Below are 17,047 nucleotides of genomic sequence, written 5' to 3'. Positions count from 1 at the left end.
GATAAGAGTGTCTGCTAAATGACACATTTTAAATGTGAGCAACTCATTGTCTTTGTCCCTTCCCAGGTGGACTCTAAGATCTCCCTGGGCATAGCGGGCATTGTGATCGTGCTGAGCTCAGTGGCCTGTTCTCTGGGCATCTTCAGCTACGCTGGCATCCCTCTCACACTTATCGTCATCGAGGTCATCCCCTTCCTGGTGTTGGCCGTGGGCGTCGACAACATCTTCATCATTGTACAGACATACCAGGTAGGCATTATGCTCGCCTGATGCTTGTCTGACTACACTAACCATGATTTATTGGACATAGTTTTGAATACCAGTTTTGACTCTGTTTTTACACACACACACACACACTGTATTTACCTCCTTGTGTGTTGTGTTGTACAGAGGGATGAGCGGATGCCTCATGAAGAGCTGCACCAGCAGATAGGCCGTATCCTAGGAGACGTGGCTCCAAGCATGTTCCTCTCCTCCTTCTCTGAGACRGTGGCTTTCTTCCTGGGTATGAGAATGACCTGTAACTAGGGCTGTTACGGTGACCATATTACCGCCACACCAGTGATCATGAAGGCAGTCAAATTCCACTTCACTGTTTAGTTTTGATATTTTAGGCTTCTTCAAGTTCTGCTGCTGATGGTCATTAGTAGCCTACCAAACTTGCTAACTGCCTGGTACTCAATACTCTATTGACCCTCTAATCACTCTGACATCAATGCAAATGTAACAAAAATCGAATCAAACACTTCATAAAAGCCCATGAGCTCATGTTGCGCAAAATTTTCATTGCTATGCAAGCTGATAGGTGGATCCCATCAGCTTTCTATAGGCTAGGCCTTGCTGGTATGAAAATTAACCATGGGAGAGCGTCCTCCATTTGCTATTTAAGTGCAGAGATTGTTCAAAATAGCCACCTTGATGACAGCTTTGCACACTCTTTGCATTCTCTCAACCAGCTTCACCTGGAATGCTTTTCCAACAGTCTTGAAGGAGTTCCCACATATGCTGTGCACTTGTTGGCTGCTTTTCCTTCACTCTGTGATCCAACTCATCCCAAACCATCTCAATTGGTTTGAAGTCGTGTCTTTGTTGAGACCAGGTCATAATTCATCACTCTCCTTCTTGGTCAAATAACACTTACACAGCCTGGAGGTGGCTCATTGTCCTGTTGAAAAACAAATGATAGTCCCACTAAGCACAAACCAGATGGGGTGGCGTATTGCTGCAGAATGCTGTGGTACCCATGCTGGTTTAGTGTGCCCTGAATTCTAAATAAATCAGACCGTGTCACCATTAAAGCACTATCACACCACCTCCATGCTTCACGGTGGGAACCACACATGCAGAGATCATCTGTTCACCTACTCAGCGTCTCACAAAGACACGGCGGTTGGAAGCAAAAAATCTCAACTTTTGTCAACTTTTGTGCTATGGGGGATGGTAGATTGACATAGGCTAGTACTTTTGCTGTTCGTTAGGCATACTCATCTTGTTGGCTGACGAAAAGTAAATGTGACAGTTCTTCCAATGTCTTCAATATGCGCCTCAGAATTGGATAAGGACGCAAGTGTCTGAATGTGTCTGTCTTCACTTGGTAGCCTGTGAGAAAGACCCGATCACGTGACGGAACGCCATGTGAGTGAGAGGTGCTTCGGAGCACGCAGGGAGAAGGGAGTTATAATTATTACGTTCAGCCCAGGGACACAACYGCCACTGMCCGCAAAAGGTCTAGACTTTTTTTCAGGGGGCATTATGGCCACACAAAGGGGATTCCGCTGAGAAATTTGAGGCATTTATCAAGTGCGTGTCAAATTGTGAATGAGAGACTGATYAAGTGTGTACAGCCTGCACTTAAAACGAAGCAGAGTTCATGCAACTTTTTTCAAATCATCATTAGTCGCATCATGCATCCTTAGAATGTATTAAAAATCAAAACATGTAACCCAACGTTTGTGTCACAACTAAAGTTACATAAATAACTCTAAATTAAGCATATAGGAGTACCTGRTTCTTTGTTAATCGCTTAACACAGAATACCTGCATGTCGTTTGGAGAAAATGTCCTTTCTATTTTATTTGTCTTTGTTCAATTGTATTCTTACTATAAAATAATGCCACGGTATTCTAAGCAAATCTTGTCTGCTAAATGACCTAGTGTAGCCTACAGTAATATGGTATAGCCAGATCAAGACCTAACATAAGGACAACTCAGAGTATTCTGTTCTTCTGAAGTAGACTACATTTTCTTCATATCATGTTTCTTTAGACCGGTCTAAAATAAATAATGGGTTTATTGTGGAGGTGTAGGCTATATTCCATAGATTTATTAGTATTTTTTTAAATATAGATGTTCCAAAAATCTGCATGTAGCCTACAAGTGGCTTGTAGGCTGTGTGTGGAAGCTAGGAGGTGCTAAATGTGTTTATGTTAATCAACAGTCAATTACCGTGAGACCGTCAGTTATTTGCTTGACAATCACGGCTGACAAAATGTTGTGACCGCTACAGCCCTACCTGTAACCTTCAATCACTTAACGCCTCTAGTGTTGACACACACTACTTGGCATACTAAGGACGGCAGGTAGCCTAGCGTTAGTGTGTTGGGCCAGTAACCAAAAGGTTACTAGTTCGAATCCCTGAGCCGACAAGGTGCAAAATCTGTTGATGTGCCATTGAGCAAGGCACTTAACCCTAATTGCTCCATGGTCTCTCAGGGAGAGTTGGGATATAAAAAAATTAACAAACATTTCCAATTCACACGTGTATTAATACACATGTGTACATGTCTAAAATAGGACAAATATAAGCAACCATCAAATTACAATTATCATACATTATACAATAATCAAACATATTGTATAATGTAGCCAAGTAGTATGTCTCAACACACTACATGTAGATAATTGAAGATGTCAGCTAGGGCCTTTCTATGGATTTCAGTATTGACTGCAAATGTTTTGTAACCACAATCTTTAGTCTGGAGCTCTGTCAATGAGTTAACTACTATTTTCTTCTCCAGGGGCCCTATCCACTATGCCAGCGGTGCGGACCTTCTCCCTGTTTGCTGGGTTAGCTGTATTCATTGACTTTCTGCTACAGATCAGCTGCTTCGTCAGCCTGCTGGGCCTGGACGCCAAGAGGCAGGAGGTGAGGCGCATGGACATTACAACCAGTAAATAGTGATAGTGCTGACGTGACTATGGGAAAACTCCCAATGGCGCATGAAGCCGGAGGTATTTGAATTTGATGCGTGCCATGTTGCTGAATAGGTCTAAATGGCACAAAAAAATCACTAAGGGGCATGGTGAAAGTGGCTGTAACTAGCAAAGGATCATGGTCGACGTAGTCATTTTCATCCTGCCAGAGAGAGTCAACCTAGTTTTAATGTATATGAACCTGATGCTAGCCTACTGTTAAACCTTTGCATCCGAAGATTAATTTGAAAGTTCACTGTTACCTAGAACGTAGCCAGGTTTAGCCAGGTTAACATTGGAAAACAAAACGGACAGCAAATACTATGATAATCAGAATTCCGGTTGATTTATTGGAAGAATTAAGATTAGAGTCTTTCGAGTGACGATTAGTACAGTTAAATACAGAACATGCCGGCATGTTGACTCGCATTGTAAAATCAAACTCAAATTTGCGCAAAGTTAATAAGTACCCTATCTAGTCTAGGTATCTTGTGGCCATGGGCCTTCCACCGGAAAATGAAAAGTGAATGGGCTACCATCACAACAACCCATCCCAACTCGGTTAGGCTAGATTGGATTACCCCATGAGAAAAGAGTGGACTACACATACATTATTTCGATTCTGTATTTTTATATGTTTGTAGACTTCTTTATCATTTGTGCAACTGTCATCATAAAGAATGACCTCAGACAGACATATGATGTACACTGAGTGGACAAAACATTAAGGACACCTTCCTACTATTGAGTTGCTCTTAGAACAGCCCAAAATTTATGGGCAAGAACTCTCCAAGGTGTCGAAAGCGTTCGACGGGGATGCTGGCCCATGTTGACTCCAATACTTCCCATAGTTGTCAAGTTGGCTGGATGTCCTTTGGGTGGTGGACCATTCTTGATACACACAGGAAACTGTTGAGCTTGAAAAAGCCAACAGTGTTGCAGTTCTTGACACACTCCAACCGGTGCGCCTGGCACCTACTACCATACCCCGTTCAAAGGCACTTAAACCCTGTCATACTGTCATCCTCTGTTCTCCACACTCATCCTCTGTCAGCCCCATAGACGTTGGTCAGCATCTCCATCTCCACTTGACAGGCTTGTTGACTCTGCTCTCATCTGGATAATAATACATTTGATTTTAAGAGCTTTTCACCACATCCAAATTCACTTTACATACACAAGAAAATCAGCAGGATAAAATGCAATAAAATCACACATTATAATAGGTATATACAACTACACTAACCATGGTGGACAGACTTAACCATGGTGGACAGACTTAACCATGGTGGACAGACTTAACCATGGTGGACAGACTTAACCATGGTGGACAGACTTAACCATGGTGGACAGACTTAACCATGGAGAACACTAAACGTGATAACGTTTGAACTAGACAGAGGATAAAAGCGCAGCACAAAACACACCCTTATGTGCACATGCATGAGGGCGGGAGCCTCCTCGTAGCCTGCCGGCCCGTGATTGGTCTGTGTCAGCATGTGATCCTTTGAACTTTAAAATAATTCACTATGGGGATCAAACATGATTGTAATAAATACATTTTAGAGCCCAAAATGTCCGTCTACAAGTTTTGTTTAGCCGTTCTGGCGATCGTAATGTACATAGGCTTTCTAGGGCAGACCAGGGCTTTTAGCACCGCTAAGTTGCTATGCTGTAGCCGACCAGTAGAGCTCGTGACTTCACGCTCCAGACCGGTCACGGAGGGCCTGGTGAGGAGGGTTGTGGGGTGACTCAGAAGCAGAAGGTGTGCTAAGAGATGAGTTTGGTTGGGGATTAAAAAACAGAAATGCTTACACACTATTTGCTGCTCCTCTGAGAGGACTGGTGAGGACGGTGGTAAGGACTGGTGATGACTCACAGGACTAGGGTAGGGTTGGCTTGCTGGAGTATCTGTCAGCTTTCTCTGTCACTATTAACTCCCAGGTTCATTATTACCATGACATGCCCAGCTAGCATGAACATCACAGCCTACTTCAAATGAGCAGTGCACTGATGTCACTTTTTAATTTGTTATTTTATTCCAACTTTATTTAACCAGGTAGGCCAGTTGAGAACAAGTTTTCATTTACAACTGCGACCTGGCCAAGATAAAGCAAAACAGTGCTACAAAAGCAACAACACAGAGTTACACATGGTATAAACAAACGTACAGTCAATAACACAATAGAAAAATCTTTATACAGTGTGTGCAAATGAAGTAAGGCATAAATAGGCCAATAGTTGCGAAGTAATTACAATTTTGCAATTTACACGAGTGATATATGTGCAGATGAGGATGTGCAAGTAGATATACTGGTGTGCAAAAGAGAAGAATAACAAATATGGGGATGAGGTAGGTGGTTGGATGGGCTATTTACAGATGCGCTGTGTACAGCTGCAGCGATTGGTAAGCTGCTCTGACAGGTGACGCTTAAAGTTAGTGAGGGGGAGATAAGTCTCCAACTTCAGTCATTTTTGCAATTCGTTCCAGTCATTGGCAGCAGAGAACATGGTGACCAGTGAGCTGAGATAAGGCGGAGCTATACCTAGCAAAGACTTATAGATGACCTGGAGCCAGTGGGTTTGGCGACAAATATGTAGTGAGGACCAGCCAACYAGAGCATACAGGTTGCAGTGGTGGGTAGTATTTGGGGCTTTGGTGACAAAACCGATGGCACTGGGATAGACTGCATCCAATTTGCTGAGTAGAGTGTTGGAGGCTAATTTGTAAATGATATTGCCGAAGTCAAGGATCGGTAGGATAGTCAGTTTTACGAGGGTAAGTTTGGCAGCATGAGTGAAGGAGGCTTTGTTGCGAAATAGGAAGCTGATTCTAGATTTAATTTTGGATTGGAGATGCTTGATGTGAGTCTGGAAGGAGAGTTTACAGTCTAGCCAGACACCTAGGTATTTATTGTTGTCCACATATTCTAAGTCCGAACCGTCCACAGTAGTGATGCTAGTCGGGCGGGTGCGGGCAGCGATCAGTTGAAGAGCATGCATTTTAGTTTTACTAGCATTTAAGAGCAGTTGGAGGCCACGGAAGGAGTGTTGTATGGCATTGAAGCTCGTTGGGAGGTTTGTTAACAGTGTCCAAAGAAGGGCCAGATGTATACAGAATGGTGTTGTCTGTGTAGAGGTGGATCAAAGTCACCCGCAGCAAGAGCGGCATCGTTGATATATACAGAGAAAAGAGTCGGCCCGAGAATTGAACCCTGTGGCACCCCCATAGACTGCCAGAGGTCCGGACAACAGGCCCTCCAATTTGACACACTGAACTCTATCTGAGAAGTAGTTAGTGAACCAGGTGAGGTAGTCATTTGAGAAACCAAGGCTGTTGAGTCTGCCGATAAGAATACGGTGATTTGACAGAGTTGAAAGCCTTGGCCAGGTTGATGAAGACAGCTGCACAGTACTGTCTTTTATTGATGGCGGTTATGATATCGTTTAGGACTTTGAGCGGGGCTGAGGTGCACCCATGACCAGTTCGGAAACCAGATTGCATAGTGGAGAAGGTACGGTGGGATTTGAAATGGTCGGTGATCTTTTTGTTCACTTGGGTTTAGAAAGGCAGGATGGATATAGGTCTGTAACAGTTTGGGTCTAGAGTGTCTCCCCCTTTGAAGAGGGGGATGACTGCAGCCGCTTTCCAATCTTTAGGAATCTGAGACGATACGAAAGAGGTTGAACAGACTAGTAATAGTGGTTGCGACAATGGCGGCGGATCATTTTAGGAAGAGAGGGTCGAGATTCTCTAGCCCAGCTGATTTGTAGGGATCCAGATTTTTCAGCTCTTTCAGATAAAGACACTGGAGTTGTCTAATATGGAAGTAAATTCTCAATACTTGTTTTACTAATTGGGTCCTTGGGGCCTTCTCCTGCATTCATAACCACGTGGGAGGTTGGAATTTACCTGTTGTGAAGTTATAAATACCAGTTGGATGCATTCACATGCTTTCAACTGGTTGAGAAACTCATGGATACAATTTGTATGTCTCTGTGTGCAGTTTGAAGGAAGTTGAAGGTAATTTTTGGAGCCATTGTTGACTAGCGTTAGCGCAATAACTTGTATCATTCTCTTGTGCTTCAAGAATGAACGTGTTGTGTTGCCAGGAGAATCGTCTGGACATTATGTGCTGTGTGAAGCTGCCAGAGGGCAAGGACGAGAAGACTGATGGCTTCCTCTTCCGCTTCTTCAAGAATATGTATGCCCCCTTTATCCTCAAGGAGTGGGTCAGACCCATAGTGGTGAGTACATCTACGCCCTCTTCATCCTCAAGGAGTGCTGGTACTCAGATTTGAATGTAAATGTACAATAGAGCCAGCATTTAAGCCAACAATTGATGTAAACATTTAGCTACTAAATGTCCATAGTGTGTCTTTAATGTCTCCTCTTCTTGGACAGGTGGCTGTGTTTGTGGGGCTGCTGTCCTTCAGTATTGCTGTCACCAATAAGGTAGAGATTGGACTGGACCAGAAGCTCTCCATGCCTGATGTAAGTATGTCTAGTACGGCTAACCCCACCAGCCCCACTCAGTGGGCTAATGACTTTTGATACATTGGCTCATGCTGGACATCTCTCTATTGAATCTCCCATCCTATAGGACTCGTACGTGCTGGACTACTTTAAGAACCTGAGTACGTACCTCCACACGGGTCCGCCGGTCTACTTCGTGGTGGAGGACGGCCATGACTACCTGAGTCTGGAGGGACAAAACTCTGTGTGTGGAGGGGTGGGCTGCAACAATAACTCTCTGATCCAACAGGTCTACACAGCATCTCTCATTAGCAACTAGTGAGTGACACACACACTCACACACCGCCTCCCTTACAGCAACTAGTGAGTGAAGCAACAGCAACCCCCCCCTCCCCTCCACTCTTTTTACCTTTGGACTGCATGTTGACATCAGTATTATGCTGTGGAGTCAGTCTAGCTCAAACAGGGTGACTAGAACTCTGGGTTTAGCTGCTGTTGTTATAGCAGTGAACTCATTGACAAATACCTTCTTGTTTGAAGGAATTATGAGACTTTCTTGAATATCTTCCAATAGAAAAGGATCAAATACTGTCCCATGTTATTGTSCCCCAGCACCACTATAGGATTCAACCCGTCGTCGTGGCTGGATGATTACTTTGACTGGATCAAGCCTCAGTCCACCTGTTGTAGATATATCAACTCTTCTGGGGCCTTCTGCAATGCCTCAGGTAACACACACACACACACTGAAGATATTACAACTCTTCTGGGGCCTTCTGCAATGCCTCAGGTAACACACACACACACACACTGAAGATATTACAACTCTTCTGGGGCATTCTGCAATTTTCTTTGTAATTTGATGTTATAAAAATATTGTATTGAAGTACCTATTTGTCTACTCTCATCAGTGGTGGACACGTTGTGTGTGCATTGCCGCCCCATGACCCCCAGTGGGAAGCTGAGGCCTACGGAACAGGACTTCATGAAGTTCCTACCCATGTTCCTGTCAGACAACCCCAATGTCAAGTGTGGGAAAGGGTAATTATTGTGTCTGGCAATCCAGGTATAGCTCATAATGGATTGTGTATTGAGAAATATTGGATGTGGGGTTTGAGTTGACGGTAAACCACTCGTCTGAATCTTTACTTTTCACTTTTGCTTTTCACCACAGCTCTGATATAATTGTCTATGAACGCTTACATTTGCAAATGAATCATTCAGTTTAAGGGAATTGAAATTCCTAAAGTCTCTAACTTGGTCTTTGTGGTCCTGTAGTGGTCACGCGGCCTACAGTTCAGCGGTGGTTCTAAAGGGGAACGACACGTCTGTGGGGGCCACCTACTTCATGACCTACCACACCATCCTCAAGGACTCACCTGACTTTATAGATGCCATGAAGATGGCCCGCGTGCTGGCTGACAACATCACAACCGCCATGGGACACAAAGTCTTCCCCTACAGGTAAACTAGGCTAACTCCTATGTTAGTTAAGGATTCCTGTTATCTCACTCAAATAGGAGTTATCTGCTCCAGTGTTGTTTCCATATCACCCTCACTTAAAAGGGTGAGGCTTTTCCTGCAAAGGGTCAGTGTCACTGGCTTACCTGCTGCTATAAAAGTCACTGGTAAAATCTTGCAGGTTGACAATAATTGTRGTTTATTGTCATGAGTCTTGTCCTGGAGGCAGAACTGGTTTTGTGGCACATCTGCCACGCTGATCCTCAACACAGGGCCCCTCAGGGGTGCGTGCTCAGTCCCCTCCCTTACTCCCTGTTCACTCATGACTGCACGGCCATAACACCATCATTAAGTTTGCCGATGACACAATAGTGGTAGGCCTGATCACAGACAAAGATGAGACAGCCTATAGGGAGGAGGTCAGAGACCTGGCCATGCGGTGCCAGGACAACAACCTCTCCCTCAACGTGATCAAGACAAAGGAGGTGATTGGGGACTACAGGAAAAGGAGGACCGAGCACGCCCCCATTCTCATCGACGGGGCTGCAGTGGAGCAGGTTGAGAGCTTCAAGTTCCTTGGTGTCCACATCACCAACAAACTAACATGGTTCAAGCACACTAAGACAGTCGTGAAGAGGGCACGACAAAACCTATTCCCCCTCAGGAGACTGAAAAGATTTGGCATGGGTCCTCCGATTCGCAAAAGGTTCTGCAGCTTCAACATCGAGAGCATCCTGACTGGTTGCATCACCGCCTGGTATGGCAACTGTTCGGCCTCCGACCGCAAGGCACTACAGAGGGTAGTGCGTATGGCCCAGTACATCACCGGGGCCAAGCTTCCTGCCATCCAGGACCTCTATACCAGGTGGTGTCAGAGGAAGGCCCTAAAAATTGTCAGACTCCATCCACTCTAGGTCATAGATTGTTCTCTCTGCTATCGCATGGCAAGCGGTACCGAAGCGCCAAGAGGCTTCTAAACAGCTTCTACCCCCAAGCCATAAGACTCCAGAACAGCTAATGAAGTGGCTACCCAGACTATTTGCATTGTCCCCTCCCCCTCTTACACCGCTGCTACTCTCTGTTGTTATCATCTATGCATAATCACTTTAACTCTACCTACATGTACATATTACCTCAACTAACCGGTGCCCCTGCATATTGACTCTGTACCGGTACCCCCCTGTATATAGTCTCGCTATTGTTATTTTACTGCTGCTCTTTAATTACTTGTTACTTTTATTTGTTATTCTTATCCCAATTAATTTTTTTTACTGCATTGTTGGTTAGGGGTTCGTAAGTAAGCATTTCACTGTAAAGTCTACACCTGTTGTATTCGGCGCATGTGACTAATACAATTTGATTTGAAAGGCCAGTCTGAAAGATGAAATCTGTATGTATTCTGGCCAGTCAAAGAGTTGCCCTGTTTTGTTTTTTGATTTGCTTCTTGGTCCAAAAACAATGTTGTGTCTTGAGTGGCCACAACTAGGGCAATAAATGTTGTTCCTTTTTAAATACACACTTCACAACATGTAGCTTTCTACATCCTGTAATACAGTCATGTTGAATTAGATTAGTCTTCAATTGTACCCGTTGTTTTCCCTCCAGTGTGTTCTACGTGTTCTATGAGCAGTACCTGACCATAGCCTACGACACGGTCTTCCAGCTGGGCGTGTCGCTGGCGGCCATCTTTGTGGTTACCACGGTGCTGCTGGGCTTTGAGCTGTGGTCAGGAGTGCTGGTCAGCATCACCATCGCCATGATCCTGGTCAACATGTTCGGGGTCATGTGGCTCTGGGACATCAGCCTCAACGCTGTGTCCCTCGTCAACCTTGTCATGGTGAGTGAAGAAACGGGCTGATAGCAGCTGATTTTAAAATCATGTCATCCTATAACTTGGCATATCTGGGTTGTTTTGGTAGTCATTTTTTATTGCCACATTTTGCCACCAAGGATGCAGAAAGGATGCAGAAAACTCTTTGTTGTGGACACAGCCCAGTATTCCCAGTTTATTAATTGTTTGTGTGTGTTGCAGAGCTGTGGTATCTCTGTGGAGTTCTGCAGTCACATAGTGAGGGCCTTCTCCATCAGTGTGAAGAGTACCAGGGTGGAGAGGGCTGAGGAGGCTCTGGCCCACATGGGCAGCTCAGTAAGTACAGGGGTGTATTCATTAGTTCGATTCCATTGCAAAATGTTTAGTCTGTAAAACGGTTTGCAACTAAAACGATTGTTTCGATAGGACAAATTCCGGTAGGTCCCTCCATGTTGTGTTCTGTTTGTTTCCTTGTAGTATCTGGAGTAAACGGTAAACTGTTCAGGTTGCGAAACAATTTGCACCAGACAAAATGTTTTGCAACGGAATATGACTAATGAATACACCTCAGCTCTACTCTTGTAGTTCACCACAGACTGGCACGCTGTATTCTGTCCATAGAAATGGCTCAATGTCTGAATATTCTTTTTAAGAAAAAGCATTTAGTTCATCCTTTGTCCAATAATTCTGAAATAGCAGTATATCTGACATGTAAAAAATTATTGCAAAATGAACTGTGGAGTAAAATTTAATTCTTGGCTTGAATGGAATATCTAGAAAAGTAGAAATTACTTCCTTGTTTTACTCAGGTTTTTAGAAACTGGTTATTTTACTCATTATTGACTGGAGGGAATGCTGACCAGCAGAATATAACTAAACCATGGCTCCTCTTCTCCCAGGTGTTCAGTGGCATCACTCTGACTAAGTTTGGAGGCATCCTGATCCTGGCTCTATCCAAGTCCCAGATCTTCCAGATCTTCTACTTCCGCATGTACCTGGCTATGGTGCTGCTGGGGGCCACGCACGGACTCATCTTCCTCCCTGTGCTGCTCAGCTACGCAGGTACGCATAGTGTGTGTAGGGTGTGGTTTGTGTGTAAATGTGTGGCCTTTCACCTCACATATAATTCCCCTTCCGAACAGCACACTATAGCACTTCTCTGTAAGCTCACTAGCACCCTCTATCAACAAAAGGAAGTGTGCCCTGAAATTCATATTTGCTTAACACCGGAGTATGTTGTGCCTCAACACCGTAAGTACCAGTTTGTCTGTATGTCTATGTTTACACTGCATGGAATAGGAAGGAGGTTGCCTCCCAAGAGTCCTTAACGATTATGCCTTTGAAAAAATGACACCATCTGTCTCTCGCCTCAGGTCCTTCGGTGAACAAGGCCAAGGTGTTTGCAGCCAACAAACGCTATGCCGGCACAGAAAGGGAACGCCTCCTCAACTTCTAGAGACAGGACAATGGTATGAACCAACTAACCAGTCTGTCTGGTCTGGGAGAGACTGTGGGGTGACTCAGTGCGACAGGAGCAGCTGTTTCTATGATTATTGACACACTCATCAACCATTCACTACGCAGCGTATTGCAGGGATGCAACTCAGGAATAACAGTGTGGGGTGTCTGTCAGAGGCCTTCTCAAGTGCTTCTTTTCGCCAATTTAATTCTCAAGGACAATTCTGGGTGGTATGCAATAGTGCACACAGTGGCAAATGTTTTGCAACTGAAGTCCAGGGCCTGTATTCACAAAGCATCTCAGAGTAGCAGTACTGATTTAGGATCAGTTTTGCCTTTTAGATCACAATGAATAGGATTACGTTGACAGGTGGGAGCTGGTCCTAGATCAAAATCATCAAATGTTATTAGTCACATGCTCCGAATACAACCTTACCGTGAAATGATTACTTACAAGCCCTTCACCAACAATGCAGTGTTAAGAAAATATTACTAAAATAACAATACTGAGGGGGTACCGCTACCGAGTCAATGTACAGGTTAGTCGAGGTAATTTGTACATGTAGGTAGGGGTAAAGTGACTATGCATAGATAATAAACAGCGAGTAGCAGCTTTGTGTCAAAACAAAATAATCACTATTCCTACTCTGAAGACGCTTTGTCAATATGGGCCCAGGTAGTCCCTCCCTGTTTTTGTCCCTTTTTTTCCCGTTTGGTGCCAAATGAACACAACTCATTTCAGTAACCTAGAATATCCCCCTAAATCAACATAAACAGCAATACGATGATGTATACTGTTTTCTCTCTCAACACAGGAAGTCAGCAGTGTGACATTAGGAGAAACTTCAACTCCCACAACCTTCTAGTTTAGATAATAAAACCGATGCTACCCTTTAGTTTATTTTGGGGATCAATAGTTGTGAAACCAGACAGTGTTTTTAAAAATTGGGATTAGCTAAATACTATGTGTAAAGAGTGATAATATATGCAAAGGTTGACTTCTCTGAGAATAGCTATTTGATATGACGAATCATTGATGTATACTGTACCGATTTACACTGTAATGTAACTAATAATGCAAAAATATTTAAAGAAAAAATGTACCTTGGATGTGTTGGTAATCCACACAAACACAATAACTATAATTCTGTAATTTATATTTCTATGGTTGTACAGTTACTGAACACTTTACCAGTTGGATTGAGGTAATTTTATAATAACAATATTGTGTGACAGCTTTGTATTCACAAAGCAACTCAGAGTAAGAGTGCTGATCTCGGATCAGGGTCCCCTTGTCTATTTAATTATGATCCAAAAAGCAGAACTGTTCCTAGATCAGCGAATACGGGCCTAGAGCTCAGTCTAAGTACGGAGGTTTTCTAGGCCAAGGAGTACAGTAGTTATTCTTTTTTTTMTTTMTTGACATTGTAGTGAGCTTGGGCTGACTCCCTGTTTTGAAGTGATGTTTTTGCTTACAGTTAAGGGTAGTGTCCAGTTGTCTGTAGTAATTCAGAATGTAAGGTTGAGCCTAGATATTAACGTAATGGTTATTATGGGGCAACTAGTGGCTCTAAATGTTTGTGACAGACAGACATGCTTTTTGACAATGCTGCGCATTGGTGCTGGAAAGGAGATGCACAATGTTGTAATATTGTAACCAGTCTTGAATGAAAATCTTAATTTTTAACTATTTTAATGTGTGGGCTGCATTGCAACTCGGTCTTGACAGATGAAATGTAATGTGCAGTAGAACCTCCTAGTGGTGTTGCAGAAAAGATGCACCACTATAGATTTCTCTGATTTTGGGGGGGAAATAAATCACTTACTAATATCTTATGTGTGTCTTATTTGAGTAACCTCACACAATAGAATAGATGTTCTATTATGGTTGATGGTTGTTATGTACAAAGTGACCACATTGTGGAGCCAGATATCATAGTAGCTGTCTGCTGTGTCTGGAACTACCTCTCCCGACTAATGGTGTTGACCTATTTTTCATCAGTCTGTAAGGCTACAGTGGTTGTTATGCAATATTTCCTCACTTCAGGTGGATGTGGTCTAACATGGTAGTTTCAATGCTTTACATTTACTGCCAATTTGAGGGCTCGCGTTTATTTTTTCTGTCTTGTGGTTGTGAGACATGAGTATTTTAAAGATTTTATTCCTATTTTTCCTGTATTTTAAAACCCAACAACCAGTTCTAACAATATGAACTTCGAACTTCACCCACAGTGTGTCTACTTCCATGTCCCACATTGAACATAATATCCTAACTGGAATCGGCTGCCAAACCGAGGACTGATGGTTTGCAACAGTGTCAACTCCCTTTCTGTCCTGACTTGGCAAGTGCTTTAACAGCCTTGTCATACAAACTGCCACTTCATCATTTATTCATCCATTTTCTCTCTCATCGTTTGGGCTGTTCATTGAATCTGGCGGAGATTAAAATATAAATTTCCCCCTGGCTGGGGCAGGAGAGGGTCGGAGGAGAACATGTATATATTAGTCTATGTAGGAGAGTGGAACAGAGGGAGGGGAGAATTGGGGAGGTTTATGTAAGCCCTGTGTGGCTCACCTCTCCCTGGACCCCTCACCTGACCCAGACACTGCTGTTCTATGAATAAGAATATGGCTGTCATGTACAGATGATTTGCCATTGCTGGTTTTCTCCAGGTTGCAAATCGAATGCCAGAGATTAGGTTTTGCATTATTTTATGTCAACTGTTTATTTGAATAGAGACAGCTACACTGAATTATTGAATGTCAGATACTGTACATTACACCATCATGCTTTTGCTTATTTTTAGCATCTGTCCCTCAATCAGCTTAATAAATGAGAATATGAATATAGCCGTGAAACATCAAGGTAATGTTTATGAACGGCAACCATACTATACTGTAGTTTACTATCTATCAGGTGCAAGGTTGCTGTATCTTGCAGATATTCAAGTACAGCATTTTTCATCCATTCAGTTTGCACTGGGGAGCCAGGCAGGCTGAGTTCTGGCTGTGGCCTCTGTCTGTCTGTCTGGTCTGGATGACTGTGTCCTTGGATTATCAATCCCTGGAAAAACTGTCCATTCCCCGTGAGGCCTCATATCGTCATTGAATGAAACATAAAATAATCAATATGGTTTTATGAGTGAATGAGCTCATTAATTGGTCACCAGCGCTAGATAGATGATAAAATATGATTTGCTGACCTCAATGTACATTATGTACTTTGAGAGTCATTATTCTAAGGAAAGAGAGTCAACCCATATTACACTACTTTGTTTATAACAGCAGAAAATGGTTAATAAAAGTAGAAATGTGGGCTAAAATGGCAGCAGCAGCCCACTAAACTAAAGCATGTGATGTAAATGTTCTACTGGCACAAAGAGTAAGAAGGCTAACTGTGCAGTACCAGTTACCATACTGGCATGGTACATTATTACATTCCTCAAGTTGAATGGGTTTTTCTTTTTTTTAAACAAGTCATTTTGCGTTTCTTGCCGCAGCGGAAATATTTAATGTGAAATAATGTAGAGATTGAAGTGGCGACTTTAAGAGAAGGCATACAGTAAATTGACATTTACTGTATCAGCTCCTGCCGCCATGTGAGGTCCCTTTGCTTTACATGCGTTGCCATGACGCCTTACTGTCACAACGACATATGCTTTCTAAAATACTTAGTCAAGCACCACATGATTATAAGGGCATACAGAGGACGATGTCCTGCTCTCTTGCTAGTCGCCTACCAGGAATCCAAAGCAAATTCTGCAACACCTCTCAAAGCTGGTTCATGAAAATACACATACTTCTTGTCAACACCTTGGCTTTCTCCAAAGTACCCCTAATAAGTCATTGAGTGCCCTTAATTGCTGCCAACACTTTCCTTGGGGTTCAATTTCCGGCCATGTTTTCCACTTGACTGAATCACTTGGGCTGAATCACTTTAAAGGGTACATTAATAAGTAAGGTGAGAGAGACATTTAATACCCTGTTGTTTTGCGTCACTGGTTTTCTGTTACAGCCGGGCTCAGTTGACGCCAAACTAGACTGAGTGGAACAGTGGGACTAGAGAGTCATCTCAAATCAAATGTTATTGGTCACATACGTGTTTAGCAGATGTTATTGCGGGTATAGTGAAATGCCTGTGGAGAGGATCAGATTCACACACAGGTCCACCTGCAGTGCTGTCTGGGGTCTGTAACGTTCACATTGATATGATTCCTTATATCTATATCTATTTCTATCTGCAACATTTCACATCGCTGAATACACCCCCCCCCCCCCCCCTCCCTTGCTGACCAGACAAACAGCCAACTAGGGAGTCCCTCTCCCACTGACGGCCACAACACTCACCATTCAGTTCCCAACATTCACTTCCTTGTTTACAAACGTCCAGGCCATAATGGTGGTGGTGGGCCCAGCAGCGGCCGGGGTCTGACCTGGGGTGAAAAGCCCTGAGTCACTGCATCACTCACAGCATCAGGAGGGGGAGGAAAGGCCTAGGGGGCAAACTGCCGTTTCAGCCAAGTGTTATTTTAACAGCGGGAAGGGCAATAGACTAGGCCAGGGGGCTTGCCCCCAAAACGATGGAACACATATTTGGTACAATGGCGGTGGCTGGTGTGTGAGCCAACCCCAGGAAGAGCAGTCAATTG

At 43.6% G+C, this 17,047-nt stretch overlaps 1 protein-coding gene across 1 annotated transcript in view; it reads left to right on the top strand.

Moving 5' to 3' along the window:
• Positions 1-14,229, top strand: part of npc1 (Niemann-Pick disease, type C1) — a 30,021-nt gene extending 15,792 nt beyond the window's left edge. Inside the window, exons 13-25 of the mRNA XM_023977658.2 lie at positions 67-249; positions 391-505; positions 3,018-3,145; positions 7,306-7,440; positions 7,598-7,687; positions 7,797-7,987; positions 8,282-8,397; positions 8,581-8,710; positions 8,948-9,133; positions 10,736-10,967; positions 11,163-11,276; positions 11,840-12,002; positions 12,314-14,229. Of these exons, the coding sequence (XP_023833426.1) occupies positions 67-249; positions 391-505; positions 3,018-3,145; positions 7,306-7,440; positions 7,598-7,687; positions 7,797-7,987; positions 8,282-8,397; positions 8,581-8,710; positions 8,948-9,133; positions 10,736-10,967; positions 11,163-11,276; positions 11,840-12,002; positions 12,314-12,396 (1,866 nt within the window). The 3' untranslated portion in view covers positions 12,397-14,229. The remainder of the gene's footprint in view (positions 1-66; positions 250-390; positions 506-3,017; positions 3,146-7,305; positions 7,441-7,597; positions 7,688-7,796; positions 7,988-8,281; positions 8,398-8,580; positions 8,711-8,947; positions 9,134-10,735; positions 10,968-11,162; positions 11,277-11,839; positions 12,003-12,313) is intronic.
• Positions 14,230-17,047: the final 2,818 nt, after the last annotated feature.

Source organism: Salvelinus sp. IW2-2015, linkage group LG32 (genome assembly GCF_002910315.2).
Source record: "Salvelinus sp. IW2-2015 linkage group LG32, ASM291031v2, whole genome shotgun sequence".
In the NCBI taxonomy this organism is placed as follows: domain Eukaryota; kingdom Metazoa; phylum Chordata; class Actinopteri; order Salmoniformes; family Salmonidae; genus Salvelinus; species Salvelinus sp. IW2-2015.
This window is presented reverse-complemented; position numbering and strand designations above follow the sequence as displayed.